The sequence below is a fragment of the Vanacampus margaritifer genome, chromosome 1 (genome assembly GCF_051991255.1).
Source record: "Vanacampus margaritifer isolate UIUO_Vmar chromosome 1, RoL_Vmar_1.0, whole genome shotgun sequence".
NCBI lineage: Eukaryota > Metazoa > Chordata > Actinopteri > Syngnathiformes > Syngnathidae > Vanacampus > Vanacampus margaritifer.
Genome location: NC_135432.1, coordinates 58987527 through 59001416, shown reverse-complemented (window position 1 = coordinate 59001416; position 13890 = coordinate 58987527). Strand labels below are relative to the sequence as shown.

The following is a 13890-nucleotide window of genomic DNA, read 5'->3' as shown; positions in this document are numbered from 1 at the left end:
TACTTTCAAAATAAAGGCACCCCAGAAACCGGAAGTGGATTTTATGACTGATTTTACATCGTCTGTCTCATCGTTTAGACAAATTATCATATTACGGCGAGGACAGCCCCAGTTGGAAATTTGGGAAATCCTTGTATTTTTTAGGGCGTTTGACATAGGCACTAACTTAAAATGTTTTGAGACGTAATTTCCTAATTTAAAAAATCAATGCTTATCCATATGGGACGATGTTTTCTTGAGCGACCAAAAGATTTGCAGCTTCGTCTCGCTGACATCACACATCCCGAAGAACATTTTTGTCATGACCTCCTCCTCCCTTTGTGCAGCAGTGAAATCGGTGCGATTGAGGATGTCGGGTTAAATCGGTACGCATTCAAAGCCACCGTTGACTTTTTCGCTGACTGCATGATGGTCAACCTTTGCTGTCTCTGCTGCGGTGAAATCCCTCAACCCCGCCCCCCTCGGTCGGGACCACCGCGGGATCCCCGCCTCACAGTGCAGCTGCAGCCCACCGGCACCACCACCAGCAGTAGAGTGGTTCCGAAGGGCAAGCGAGCACAGGGGGATACGACTGCACGCGCCGACAAAATGGACTGATCGTTCACTTGCCGCCTGACATGCAAGAAGTGCAGGATGCTCTCCTCCGACCTGGACTCAACGGAAGACACCGAGGCCAGCGCTCTCAATGATGCTGAGGAAGAGGAGCAGGAGGCGGGTTCTCCAGCTGAGAGTGAAGTGGATGAGGTAAGCTCATGCACTCGCAGGTTCACCTGCAACATCTCATGAGATCCAAAGCCAGGAAGGAGCCCGCATCACAAATTCTACATTTGCATTGATAGTAGGCTAATGTTCATTCAGTGTTGATTAACTATACTTATTGTTGTGGTAGTAGTTTGCAGTAGTGTGCACCTGTGTCCCACTCACACTAAGAGCTCTGAGTATGATCGTAAACAAATCCTCAAATGACGGCATCTCAACTCTGTAGTGGGAGTCACTGCAAAAATAAATCTTCCTGTCAACATTCTCGCCATGGCAAGTCTAGTCATGTATCATTTAAGACAATAAATAATAATAAATTCAGTTTTCAGTACAATTCCTGTGTCCTGAAGAGGGTTGAAAGCATTTCATCATACATATGTTGAAATGATGCATTGTTAAAATTATTTTTGCACAATACTGTAATCAACGTCATCATTTCATCTGTACATTGGATGTTATATTCATATCCTTTGTTTGCAATTAGATTTAATTGCCCCTAATAGTGTAAGCATTGCACCTTTTATTTATTAATTCATGAAACGCTCCCAAGGCAAATTCCCCGGTGAATGCAGACAGTAAAATCATATTCAGTTTCTAATTATTGTAAGCAGTCAGCCATGGCAACAAAGTAAAGTAAGTTAACATTCATTGTTAAATATCTGTAAGGACAGTATTCTGCCTACAAGCAATCTCTGAGTGTATACAAGATATAAAGTTAGATAGGCACAGCAAAACCAACAAAAACAATGTATTGTGATCAAGTGGTTCATTTCTCACTCAATGGTTATGTGAGCGTGAGTGTGAATGGTTGTCTTTCTCTGTACCCACCCTGTGATCAAGTCTAAAGGACCTGAAAGCAATATTTGGATAAAAATAAAGTACCTGACATTTGCTTTTTTTTTTCCTCTCTCAAAAGTAATTTGCAGATATTAAATGTACAGGTTAGGACATCTGCCTCATATTTCAGACGTCGTATGTTCAAATTTGGGCTCCGGCCTCCCTGTATGGTTTACTTCTAATTAATGGTTAAAGGTCTGTGTGTTCGCTAATGAGGAAAGTTAGCTAGCATATATTAGCCTGGCCATCGCCTAAACAAGCTAATGATAACTAAATGTACTATTCTTTCTATATTGTAATATTCTTATTTCACTGGATCAATATTAATTTATTTAACTCATTCACTGCCATTGACGACTATAGACGTAAAAAATTCATGTGAACTATTTCTATTAGTTTAACAATTTTTAATTAATTTTTTTTTTTTATTAAAACATATTTTTTTATTGTACATTAATAACAGATATAAAATTAGCATGCAATTAATTACGATTAAATTACCCTTATTTTTATTTTTTTTTTTTTAATTAGACCCGACAGGTGATTAATTTTTTTAAATTGTAATTAATCACATGACTTCACTAGTTAAATAGTGATTAACCCCAAATTTGATATCTGTTCTAAGTTTACAATATATTTTTTTCTAGGTTTTCATACTCTTGTTAGCAAAAGTGGATTTTTTTTTTAAACTAATAGAAATAGTTCAAATGAATTTTTGACGTCTATAGCCGTCAATGGCAGTGAATGAGTTAATATACCGTAATGTGCATGGGGGGGTGTTTTTTGAATGACGATATTTCCGTCATTCTATGTAAGCCTAAAAGGCACTTCATCTAATGTATGAAAACGCACTCTGCAGTTCAGACATTTCATCAAGAAACAATTTCTTGTGATTTTATTTGGCAGTAAAAAGTCACAAAAAAGGTCAGGAGAAATGTATCAAATGAAAGTTGTACATTTTATTTAGGAAAAGTCAAAGTGAAAGTTGCCAGAAATATAAATAACAAAAGTACAGCTACCGATATGTGAAAATTCTACTTAAGTACAAAAACAAGTGTGGATGCATTCAGATGTCTGGCCTTTTTCTGACACACGGTTAAACAGGCCTCCGAAAGAGCATTTGAATTTCGCCTGGCATGGAGCCATGAATGCAGAAGCAATCATCCTATCCATCCCCTGGAGACCATGAATCTGCCCAAAAAGCTGTGTCAATCCATAGAGGAGATGTCAGTAAGTCGATTGGCAGTCTTACAGGATCAGTCACGGATTCACTGAAGTTATATGCGGGACTGCAGATGCACCCGTTTTCAACTTCAAATCATTGAGTGTGTAGATAAAGATGATGAAGACAGTGCGTCTCCATTGAGAGATGTCACTGCTGCCGGTGGGTCTGTCCTCTGTGTGGTTCATCAGGAATTGAATTGAATCCCTGTCCCACCCCCCACCCCCCACACCCCCCCCACACACCCCTCCCATAAATCAAGTGCGGTTGAAGCAGTACAATGACATCTCTTCGCCTGAGCCTGTGCAGTAATGGATGGCTTGTTGTCAGCAAAGAATCCTTTCACTCCATTAAACACAAAGTGACAAAACAAGATCTCCTGAAGAAGACTAACAAGATGGGAACATTGTCTTTTTTAAATTTGTAGACCTCCAAAAAAATCCCGCTTGTACACAACTGATTTAATTCATTGAAATACGTTAGGGGTGCATGTATTACTGTCTTCGCTTTAGGCAATTGTACTTGCTGATTGCAACAATTTGACTTCTGGTTAGTATTGCAAATGTGAGCAGTTTTCTGCTCGTCTGCCCTGAGGTAAATAAATACGTCAGATGACACAGTGGAATGAATGAATGTACAGTGCTGTGCAAAACAGCTGTCATTTCAACAGTAAAATAATAAATACCGAAGTAGGACAGATACAGTTAAGCAAAAATACAATGGCGAACTAGTGGTTTGCACGTCTGCCACACATTCGTCAAAAGAATATCATCAAAACCAACATTGCATGCCCATGACCTTAAATCAGGAAATGCGTGCTGTGTGGTCTGACGAGTCCACACGTCCAATTGTTTTTGGAAAGCATAGACGTTGTGTCCTGTGGCCCAAAGAGGGAAAGGACCATCCAGATTGTGGTTAGTGCAAAGTTCAAAAGCCAGAATCTGAGATGGCATTAGGGTCTGTTATTGTCCATGGCATGTGTAACTTCTTCACCTGTGAAGGCACCATTAATGCTGAAAGGTACACTGTATAAAAAAGTGTTTTTTTTTTTGTTTTTTTTAAATCTAAGTAGGCTATATTTTACAAGGAGTTTTGCGGACATGTTACCAGTTTATAAAAACAAAAAAAAAGCTACTCAAAGGTTGAGGAACAAACCCACAACCTTCAGGTTGGGAGACAGCCACTCTACCACCTGAGCCATGCAATTCCTGCTGTTCATTAGTACATTGATGGTGTCAAGCGGAATCCTTGTACCGCCAAGAGACCAGTTTTTGGTCTAATTTTGGACACACCAGCAATGCACTATAGTGACACTGAAGGTCATGAGTTCGTTCCTCAGCAATTGAGAATTTTTTTTTTCAAGTAAATATTCTTTTTTTTTTTTCTTTTTTTACAGTGTACATACCAGAGATGGGTGCTCGCAACTGAAAAAAATCATTTTAACTATTTATATTAGCTTAACATTTCTTTTCCATTTTTGTTAACAAGAGTATGAAAACCTAGAATTTTTTTTTTGTAAATTTAGAACAGATATAAAATTTGTGATTAATCGTGAGTTAACTAGTGAAGTCATGCGATTAATTACGAGTAGAAATTTTAATTGCCTGATGCTTCTTTTTTTTTAATAAAAAAAAAAATATATATATATATATATATATATTTTTTTTTTTATCAAGAAAAGATTATTAAAAATTAGGGACGTCAGGCGATTCCAATTTTTAATCGTAATTAATCGCATGACTTCACTAGTTAACTCACGATTAATCACAAATTTTATGTCTGTTCTAATACAAAAGAAATTCTAGGTTTTCATACTCTTGTTAAAAAAAGTGAGAAAAAATATTCAACTAATAGAAATAGTTCAAATGAATTTTTGACGTCTATAGCCGTCAATGGCAGTGAACGAGTTAAAAATGACTTGCAAATGATTGTATTATGTTTTTATTTACATTTTACACAATGCCCTCACTTCATTGGTAGCACCGTTATATTAATAAGTTCAGAGATGACAACATCTCACCCTTCAGCATGCATTGCAGGCCTCACAGGGACGCTGCGCTTTAATTGAATTCCCCTGAGCTTTCTTCCCTTTGATTGACTTTGTGCTTAGCTGTGGGAAAGCTTCACAATTTACAGTGCGTGCTCATTCATTAGCGTTTGGGCTACAAGTCGTGAAATCACTGCCATGTTTTAGGAGGCTCATTGCTCTAAGTGGCCCATCCCTCACCAAGCTTCTCAACTTCTCTCCACAGCAGCGTCCAGTCAAGCAGTCTTTGGGCGCCTGCGTGTGCCGCGAGTCTCACTGGCGCTGCCTGCTGCTCTCCCTGCTCATGTACAGCTGCCTGGGCGCAGTCAGCTGGTGCCAACTGAGCCGCGTCACCAAGATCAGCTTCAACTCGGCCCTCACCTCCACTTTCACCGTTTCCTTTGCCTCGGCCACGCAGAGGGGCCCCCATCCCGGGGGTCACTCCATGATCTACCACGACAGCCCTTGCTCGGACGGCTACATCTACATCCCCTTAGCCTTCCTCTTCCTGCTCTACGTGTTGTACATGGTGGAGTGTTGGCATTGCCGGGCCCGCAGCGAACTCCAGTGCAAAGCGGACGTCGACAGCGTGTACGAACGCGTGGCGCGCATGCGGCAGGCTCAGCCGTGCATATGGTGGAAAGCCATCAGCTACCACTTTGTGCGCCGGACGCGGCAAGTCACCCGCTACCGCAACGGGGACTCCTACGCCACCACGCAGGTGTACAACGAGAGGGTCAACACGCACGTGGCTGAAGGCGAGTTCGACTACGACCGTTGTGGGATGAAGGACGTGTCGCGTGAGCTCAGAGGCTTGGATGGACATCCGGCGACTCGCCTGCAGTTCACCAAATGTTTCAGCTTCACCGAGGCCGGCCCGGAGAACGATTACCTTAACCAGCGGGCCAGGTTCTTCTCGGAAGTCGAAGGTTTGGATGATTACATGGAGGCCAGGGAAGGGATGCAGCTCAAAAATGTGGACTTCAGGGATAATCTGATTGCATACGTGCACCCGGATAAAATGCCCTGGTACACCTCTCAGTTGGCTTTCTGGCTGGCTGCTCTCTTCATGCTCTCCTGGCCCTTGAGAGTGCTCATCGAGTTCCGCACTGCATATGTGCACTACCGCATTGAAAAACTGTTCGGGATGGACTACACCACTCCTCTGGATGAAGATCGGAACCTTACTTGCGTTATTCCCAGAGTTGACACGCTGGACAGCACGGAGTTGGAGTGGCACATCCGCTGTAACGGCCAGGTGATTCCCAGCTACTCGGAGGCCATGCTGATCAACATGAGCACGGGCGACTCCAATTCCCTGCACGACACTGAACGCACCACGTCCTCCAACTGCTACCTCCTGGACCGCAGCCCCACCACTCAGAGCTACGGGGCGCTTCAGAGTCAGTCGGGGCGGGAAGGCGGGCGCGGGAGGACGAGGAGGAGGACCGTCACCAGCTCCAGCTGCTCTTCGCTCTTCTCTTGCCAGGGAGCGCGCTTCCGATCACGCCTGTCCTCGGCGACTTCCCGCTTCTCCCTGTGTCGCATGTACGGGTCGCGTCGCACGGTGGCTCTGTGGAGGAGCCGCAGCAGCAATATGACGGACCCCTGTTGCGTGGACGGGGGTTGCTCGGACTCCAGTCAGCTGGCCCTCAGCGACAGTCCGCCCAATTACAGCGATGCCAGGTTCTTTCCTGTGCTGATAGTGCACGGGTCTGACAGATGCGGGGGCGAGGACGGCAGAGGGGGGCAGCAGCACATACGAAGGGACTCATCATGTGTGGAGACATCCCTGTGAAGAAGACACTTGATTTATGTAAATACAAAACGAGAGAAAAATGTGCTTTCAATAAATGGATCATTCCAAAATTGGAGGTCAATTCAGGTAAAATACATTTTTAAACATGGACCATTCATTTTATAATTTGTTACAGTTTCAAGAAAAACAGGTGAAGCCATCATATAATTGGATTTGTCCATCTTAACCATCAAAAGTACTTCAAAATATTACCAAATAAACCCTATACCATTAAATAGCACGACCCATTACTGACAGGGACTAAGCCAAAAGTCAAACAACATTAATTAAAGTAAACAGGGTTTCAAGTAAAAGGTTTGCAAATAAAAAAATAAACCACTAACCTAAGAGCTGTGAGGGAGTTGTGATCCAAGTAAAATAGTATTCATTGAAAATAATGTAAAAAAAAAAAAAAAATAGTCATAATACTTGAAGTTATGATAAAGTTAATTCTCAGAAGATGAAATCAAAGTACAGTGGACCCCACAATTCGCAGGCGATTTCATGAAAAGTGAAAAATACTAAAATAAATTAAGCCCATTCATTAAATGGGGAAAAAAGATATAGGTCTAAATACCCCCGCCCCCCCAAAAAAACAACAACTCTCACATCAGCAGAGATATACTACCAATGAGATGTTTTAAATATTAAAACCGCCTCTTCCTTTTTTTAATATTGGGGGGGGTCCACGAAAAATTGAAGCCGCGGGGGCCCAACCACGAGTATGCGGGGTCCAGTGTATTGTCCTGCATTGCATATATTTGACCACCAGAGGTCACCATTTTTTAAATTATTTACTAACCATTACAATAAAAGGGATTCACAGGAGAAAAATACAATTTACCTGAATGTATGTTTGTTTGTTTTCTTTCTTTTCCAAATTTGACAGAAAATTTTGTCACAAGACGCATTTGGCACGACTCATCTTTGTAGTCAACATTTTTTTTTTTAAATCGTTTTAATAAAGCTATGGATGGAGAGTATCTTGCATCATTGTCATTATGCTCCCAGGTTCACGTCCCTCCACGTCGCTGCTATTTTTTTCTGTCTACTTGTGTTTGCTGATGTTTAGATTCATTTTTGAAAGCGCTCGTGTTGTAAACAACATATTCGTTTTTTATTGTGAAAGTGCACTGACGTCACTTCCAACGCGCGGGCTTGCGCTAACAGTGAGGAGCTAATCATCCACATTAAACTAGTCTGGGCCGATCATTTGTATTACTAACCACAGAAAAGAGGAGTGTCGCCAGTTTTCTACACTACCACGAGCACGTCCGTGGACTGCCGTGTCCTGGAAATGCGACTTTCTGTCCCGATTTCTCTGAAGTCCGACACCCAGGACGCAAGTCGCTTCAGCGGGTTGTTTTCACCGAAGTTTACTACCCCCGGCGGTATGCGTCGCCCCTGCCCTTGTTAGCTCGGAGCTGGCTGTACAATTTATAATACCCCCAATAGACGGACGATCAGGATGAAGTTGCAGTGCGATGTGGAGGTGGTGAACCGTATGCTACCCACCTTCGGCATGAAAAGTCGCGGCAAGGGGGCGAGGGCGGTGCTGTCCATCGGGAAGCATTTGGACAAGACCAGTCAACGCTGTAACGTCTACATGATGATCTGCACGGCCAAGGACAGAACAGGCTCAAAGTATAAGGTCTGATAAGGCTCTCTTGTTCCTGATATACATTACTTAGTGTATTTTGGCTAATTGTGTGGAAGAGCATCATTTTTGCCAGTTATACGAACAAAGCTACATTCATATGTAAATCATTTTCAGACTACAATAATCTAATGAAATTGGATAATTTGTCATGACGTGACACATTTTTTCTGCAACACCTTAACCCGTGGGCAGTATTTTATTTTGAAATGGCTTGGTCAGAACCAACAAAAAGCCAAAAAATGGTCACAATAACGCCTAGGGGTTTATTAAGGTAATCGGGTATTTTTCAATCTCCTTAGATGTGCTAAAATAAGAGAGGGTATAGAGAAACTTTGCATAGTTGCTGCCATAAAGAGCCATACACAATTCGAACATTTCTCAAAACGTTCCTGCCTGAACTCGTGGAGAACATGACGTCAGATTATACCCTATCATCATACTTGCTGAACATCAGCCAATTTTGTTTTGCAGCTCAAAGGCAACATCGAGAAGTTCTTCACGTGGTTTGTGGAGGAGGGCAAAGCCACGGTGAGATTAAAAGAACCTGCTGTCGACATCTGTCTGAGCAAGGTAGGTTGTCGTTGATTTGTCAAACGGCATTTAACTGCCAGTTCATTTACTGCTGCGAGCGTCCGCTTGCCCGTTTGTTGCAAATACAAAACGTGTTTGTTTTGACGGTCATGAACAGACAACCATGGCGGCCTCATTGTTTCCAGTGGCTGCTGAGCCTGAATGTTGTCAGAGAGCGCTGACCTTTCACCTACATTTTGAACACTACTGACAATAACACTCAATTTACAAATGTCCGATGGTGAATTTAGCTGGGTAAACACAGATTATTTAGGGCTTGCAATGAAGCAACGTCAACACTATAGCACACACCTTCAAAAATAACATAGGCTGGATTTACACTGTAGATCCAAGTACAGTATTTCCATTAAGAGAATTGAGGTTACGTTACAGACGTGAAAGGGGAAGTCAAACTTAAATATTTCTTGACAATAATATGTTGTATGTGACCTCACTAGTCTTAACATGCCATTTTTTATGAATATTACATTTGTGGAATATGAGTTATGCAGGCAAATCCAGCCGTTTTTATCCTTCTCAGGGGGCCATTTTGCCATTTTCTGTCGACTGAAGATGACATCACAGTTTCTCAGGCTCAGGCAACGACCGATCACAGCTCACCTGGTTTCTGAAGCTGAGCTGTGATTGGTTGTTACCTGACACCTGAGCAACTGTGATATCATTTCCACTCGAAAGCAAGTGTCAAAATGGCTGCCTTCTGATATTGATAAAAATAAAATACCGTATTTAGTCTAGTGGGGCTGCATAGAACATATTATTGTCCCCAAAACATTTTGGGTTGACTTTTCCTTTAAATTGTTCTTCCACCAGAAATGAGTGCAGTAACGACGCTTATTTAGGACCATGTATATTTTTCTTCTTCTCCTCTTAACGCCGTTCTATTCCGTTAACTCATTCACTGCCATTGACAGCTATAGACGTCAAAAATTCATTTTAACTATATAACATTTTTTTAGTATGAAAACCTAGATTTTTTTTTGTACATTTAGAACAGCTGTGAAATTTGTGATTAATCATGAGTTAACTAGTGAAGTCATGCGATTAATTTCGATTACAAATTTTCAACGCCTGATGCCCTTAATTTTTAATAACCTTTTCCTTTAAAAAAAACAACATTTTAATTTGTAATAAAAAACGATTTTTAAGAAGAAATTATTAAAAAATTAGAGGCGTCGGGCGATTACAATTTTTAAACGTAAACAATCACATGACTTCACTAGTTAACTCACGATTAATCACAAATTTTATATCTGTTTTAATACAAAAAATATACAGTATATTCTAGGTTTTCATACTTTTGTTTACAAAAGTGGGAAAAAAATAGAAATAGTTCAAATAATTTTTTGACGTCTATAGCCGTCAATGGCAGTGAATGAGTTAATAATAAAAACAAAATGAAACAGTCAAAGCGTCCTTTGAAGTGTAGCATTTTGAAGAACATCATCAATTAAACCCAAACAGGCTGTCAAATGTGGAAAAAGTGAGCTCACTGCTATTCATATTTTATATACAAGCTGGTAAATGACGATAGCAATAACTACCGCTAGTTTAACGCGCCGACGTATGATGTCACTTGATGCTCAGGCCGACGCAAACAGCTTGAAGCACTTCCTGTCGGCCGCCCGCTTGGCGGACAAGGGCGGCGACGCCAGCAGCCTCCCGCTCTCCACCCTCACGCCGGTCCGCGCCAGGGACGTGGAGCAGCCCAAGAAGAAGCTGACCATCGTCTCCAAGAAGGACTACCCGCTCACCTGCAGCTTCCCGTACTCCCTGGAGCAGCTGCAGGTCTCCTACTGCAAGCTGTCTCGCGTCGACATGCGCATGCTGTCACTGAAAGGTGCGCGGCGTTCAAAGACGACTTGGTATTGGCAGTATGGTGGTGATAGTGGTGTTTTTTTTTCCGCACAGCCCTTCGCAAACTGGACCTGAGCAACAACCACATCAAGAAGCTCCCCGCAACCATCGGCGATCTGGCCTGCCTGTCCGAGCTGGTCCTCCACAGCAACCACCTGGAAGCCTTTAGCGAGGCCCTCTGTCTGTCCACGCTGCAGCGGACCCTCCAGATCCTCGACCTCAGCCAGAACCGACTGCAGGCGCTACCCACTCAGTTCTGCCAGCTGCGGGAGCTGGTGAACCTCAAGCTGGACGACAACAAGCTGGTCTTTCTGCCCTTCCACTTGGGACGCCTCACCAAATTGAGGTTCCTGTCCGCGGCGCACAACCAGCTAGCTATGCTGCCCGGAGACTTCCGCAAGCTGAGGCTGGAGAATCTGGACTTGTTCGGTAACCCCTTCGTCCAGTCCAACCCTCTGGATCACATCATGCGGCTCTCGTTCCCGGTTTCTCTTCAGGAGCTGGCTTCCCGGACGATAGCAAACCTCAGGTTTGAATGATTTTTACGCATCAAGTTTCCTATATTGAGTGCACGGCAGAGTAGAAACAAGTTGCAATAAAAGAGGAAGTGGGTATTTTGAGAGGCTATTTGTTAGCAATGACCGTTCAGCCCATTCACGTGTATTTCAACAACACAAGAGATTTTGCGCTTTAATTTCTAAACTACATATTTGCCAAGTAAAATGATTGAGCATTTTTTCAAAAAAAGAGGCTGGAAGCTTTTATTACAATTCCCACTTGAAATGAAGAAAATTACACACGATTTTAAAACAACCACATCCTGTAGCTTAGCCTTTACATCTGCTAGCTTAATGCTAATCCTTACAAATAATGCAAAGCACCATAATAGCTTCAGTGTCACTATTATATCTAGAGCCCGGCTGATAAGATTTTTTTTTAAAGCCGATTCTTCTATTTAGCTGAATAAAATACAGATAACCAATTCATTGGGCGATTAATCTAAAATAAAAAAAATAAAAACATGGAGAAAGGTTGTTGTTTTTTGTCCGTGGTAACGTTTGAATGCCCTTATTTTTGTCTTATGTTGAAATGTGTTTAAAAAAAATAGACCAATTTTAAAAGCGCTAATATCGACCAATTAAATCAATAATTAATTATAGCCATTTAAGCAATGGATATTTGAATGGAAACAAATGACCCACACATATACACAGATAGTAAAATAATAATACATAACAAATAATATAACAATACTCACTGACATATTTTTTTTATCCTCTGCGAAGAATGACTAATATTCATGTTGAGGAGTTGTGATGTCTTAATATTATAAAATGGTATTTTCCCCTTTAAAATGCATTCAGATTAACCCAAGGCTTAAAGTGCCTAGCAAAACATGTCTCTAAAACCTATGGGTGACTTTTGAGTCGCCCCCAAAAACCTGAAAGTTTTCCTGGAAATTCAACAAAATAAAAAAATTATATCTCAGCTCCAGAAGCAGAAAGAAACATAATTCCAAAAACATTTCACAAACATAAATTTATTATTACAAACCTTCAATATATTAAAAAATAATAATAAATCAACAAACAAATGTCGCATCTGCAGGTGTATTTACCTTCAACACTGGAGCGCAGTTGTAAAAACCTCGGGCGATCGAGTGATATATTTGTCATTCATTCCATTTTAAAGTCGTTAATATTTTCAACATCCTCATTGTCTACAAACATATTTCTTAACAATGTGCCACTGTCGACTTGTTACACTGATTCGAAATTGTGTTAAATCAAATCTCATACCTCATCTCCTAATCATTTTTGATTTCCTTTTTTCCAGGATCCCGTACGGACCCCAACTCATCCCCGCGCGCTTGTGCCGAGACCTGGAATTGGCCAAGATTTGCGACTGCGGGCGCTTCTGCGTCAACTTTTACATCAAGATGTGCGTGAGCATGAACCTGCACCAAGTTTCTCACACGGTGGTTCTCGTGGACGACATGGGAGGGACAGACGCTCCGGTGCAGCAGTACTTCTGCTCCCTTTCTTGCTATTCCGAGTTCTTGGACAATTCCCTCCAGAGGGGAATCAGATGAGGGCGACGCGGACGTGACGCTGAAAAGTAGTTTGCGAAGCGTCGTCGGGTCAGTATTGAACATTTTATTTTCTAGAAAGACACAAAAAGGCGAGCATGACGACTCCAGCTGAATTGAAAATGCTCCTCCTGCATCCACCTACTGACCTGTTTGCGCAGGATGAGGGAATAACGCAATTAAAATGTGGCATGACCTCCGTGCCACTATACTGGGAGCAGTTCTAAAGGGAGTCTTTCTTGTGCTAGTGACCCACTATTTTTCTATGTGTTACACATTTAAATAAAAGTATCCATTTGTTTAAAGCTGCAACTTTTCCCCCCAAAATATCTTTACAATAGCCTTTTTATTTGATCATTTATGACTGTTGACTGCTGTTCACAATTGGTATTCCTGCAAGGTCCTGGGTTCGAATTTCCCACTCTCTCGTCTGCCGATGTGGCGTCATGTGCGAGTTGTGTATGTGAAGAAGGGTATGCGCAGTTTCATTTATCATCAACAGGTGGCAGTAGTGATTCGAAATTGAATATTCTGCATTCATTAGCTTATAAGGAAGTTATAGTTACTTATGTGTGACCTCAAAATTATTTACAACCTCCGCAGTCAGTCCCGCACGCACGTCTGTCATATTGGAAAACATTACAAATATATATATTTATGGTAATTTTTTGGGCTTTTTTTATTGTTTTAGAACAGATATAAAATTTGTCCGTATAGTCATGCGATTAATTACGATTAATGCGATTAATTACAATTTAAAAAAAAAAAATTATCACCTGACGCCCCTAATTTTTAATAATCTTTTCTTAGTAAAAAAATTAAATAATTTTTTTATTTTTTATTTTTTTAAGGAAAAGATGATTAAAAATTAGGGGCATCAGGCAATTAAAATTTTTAATCGCATGACTTCATTAGTTAACTCACGATTATTCACAAATTTTATATCTGTTCTAAATGTACAATTAAAAAAATTCTAGGTTTTCATACTCTTGTTAATAAGAGTGGAAAAAATGTTAAACTAATAGAAATAGTTAAAATGAATTTTTGACGTCTA

The 13890-nt window shown here is 41.2% G+C and overlaps 2 protein-coding genes across 2 annotated transcripts; both read left to right on the top strand.

Annotated features, from left to right (window-relative positions):
* Positions 1-46: 46 nt before the first annotated feature.
* Positions 47-7622, top strand: LOC144043746 (transmembrane protein 151B). Its single transcript, XM_077557697.1, has 2 exons — positions 47-744; positions 5071-7622. Exons 1-2 carry the CDS (start codon positions 634-636, stop codon positions 6640-6642), a joined length of 1683 nt encoding a protein of 560 aa, XP_077413823.1. The 5' UTR covers positions 47-633; the 3' UTR covers positions 6643-7622.
* A 95-nt stretch (positions 7623-7717) lies between these two features.
* Positions 7718-13148, top strand: lrr1 (leucine rich repeat protein 1). Its single transcript, XM_077557711.1, has 5 exons — positions 7718-8293; positions 8774-8872; positions 10478-10730; positions 10802-11276; positions 12584-13148. The coding sequence occupies exons 1-5, from the start codon at positions 8111-8113 to the stop codon at positions 12837-12839; spliced, it is 1266 nt and encodes a 421-aa protein (XP_077413837.1). The 5' UTR covers positions 7718-8110; the 3' UTR covers positions 12840-13148.
* The last annotated feature ends 742 nt before the right edge of the window (positions 13149-13890 follow it).

Bases quoted from the DNA above. Each gene is read 5' to 3' on its own strand.
- LOC144043746 (XM_077557697.1), top strand. From the start codon at position 634: ATGCTCTCCTCCGACCTGGACTCAACGGAAGACACCGAGGCCAGCGCT. The intron at 745-5,070 runs GTAAGCTCATGC...TTCTCTCCACAG, and splicing joins CTGAGAGTGAAGTGGATGAG to CAGCGTCCAGTCAAGCAGTC.
- lrr1 (XM_077557711.1), top strand. From the start codon at position 8,111: ATGAAGTTGCAGTGCGATGTGGAGGTGGTGAACCGTATGCTACCCACC. The intron at 8,294-8,773 runs GTCTGATAAGGC...TTTGTTTTGCAG, and splicing joins GAACAGGCTCAAAGTATAAG to CTCAAAGGCAACATCGAGAA. The intron at 10,731-10,801 runs GTGCGCGGCGTT...TTTTCCGCACAG, and splicing joins GCGCATGCTGTCACTGAAAG to CCCTTCGCAAACTGGACCTG.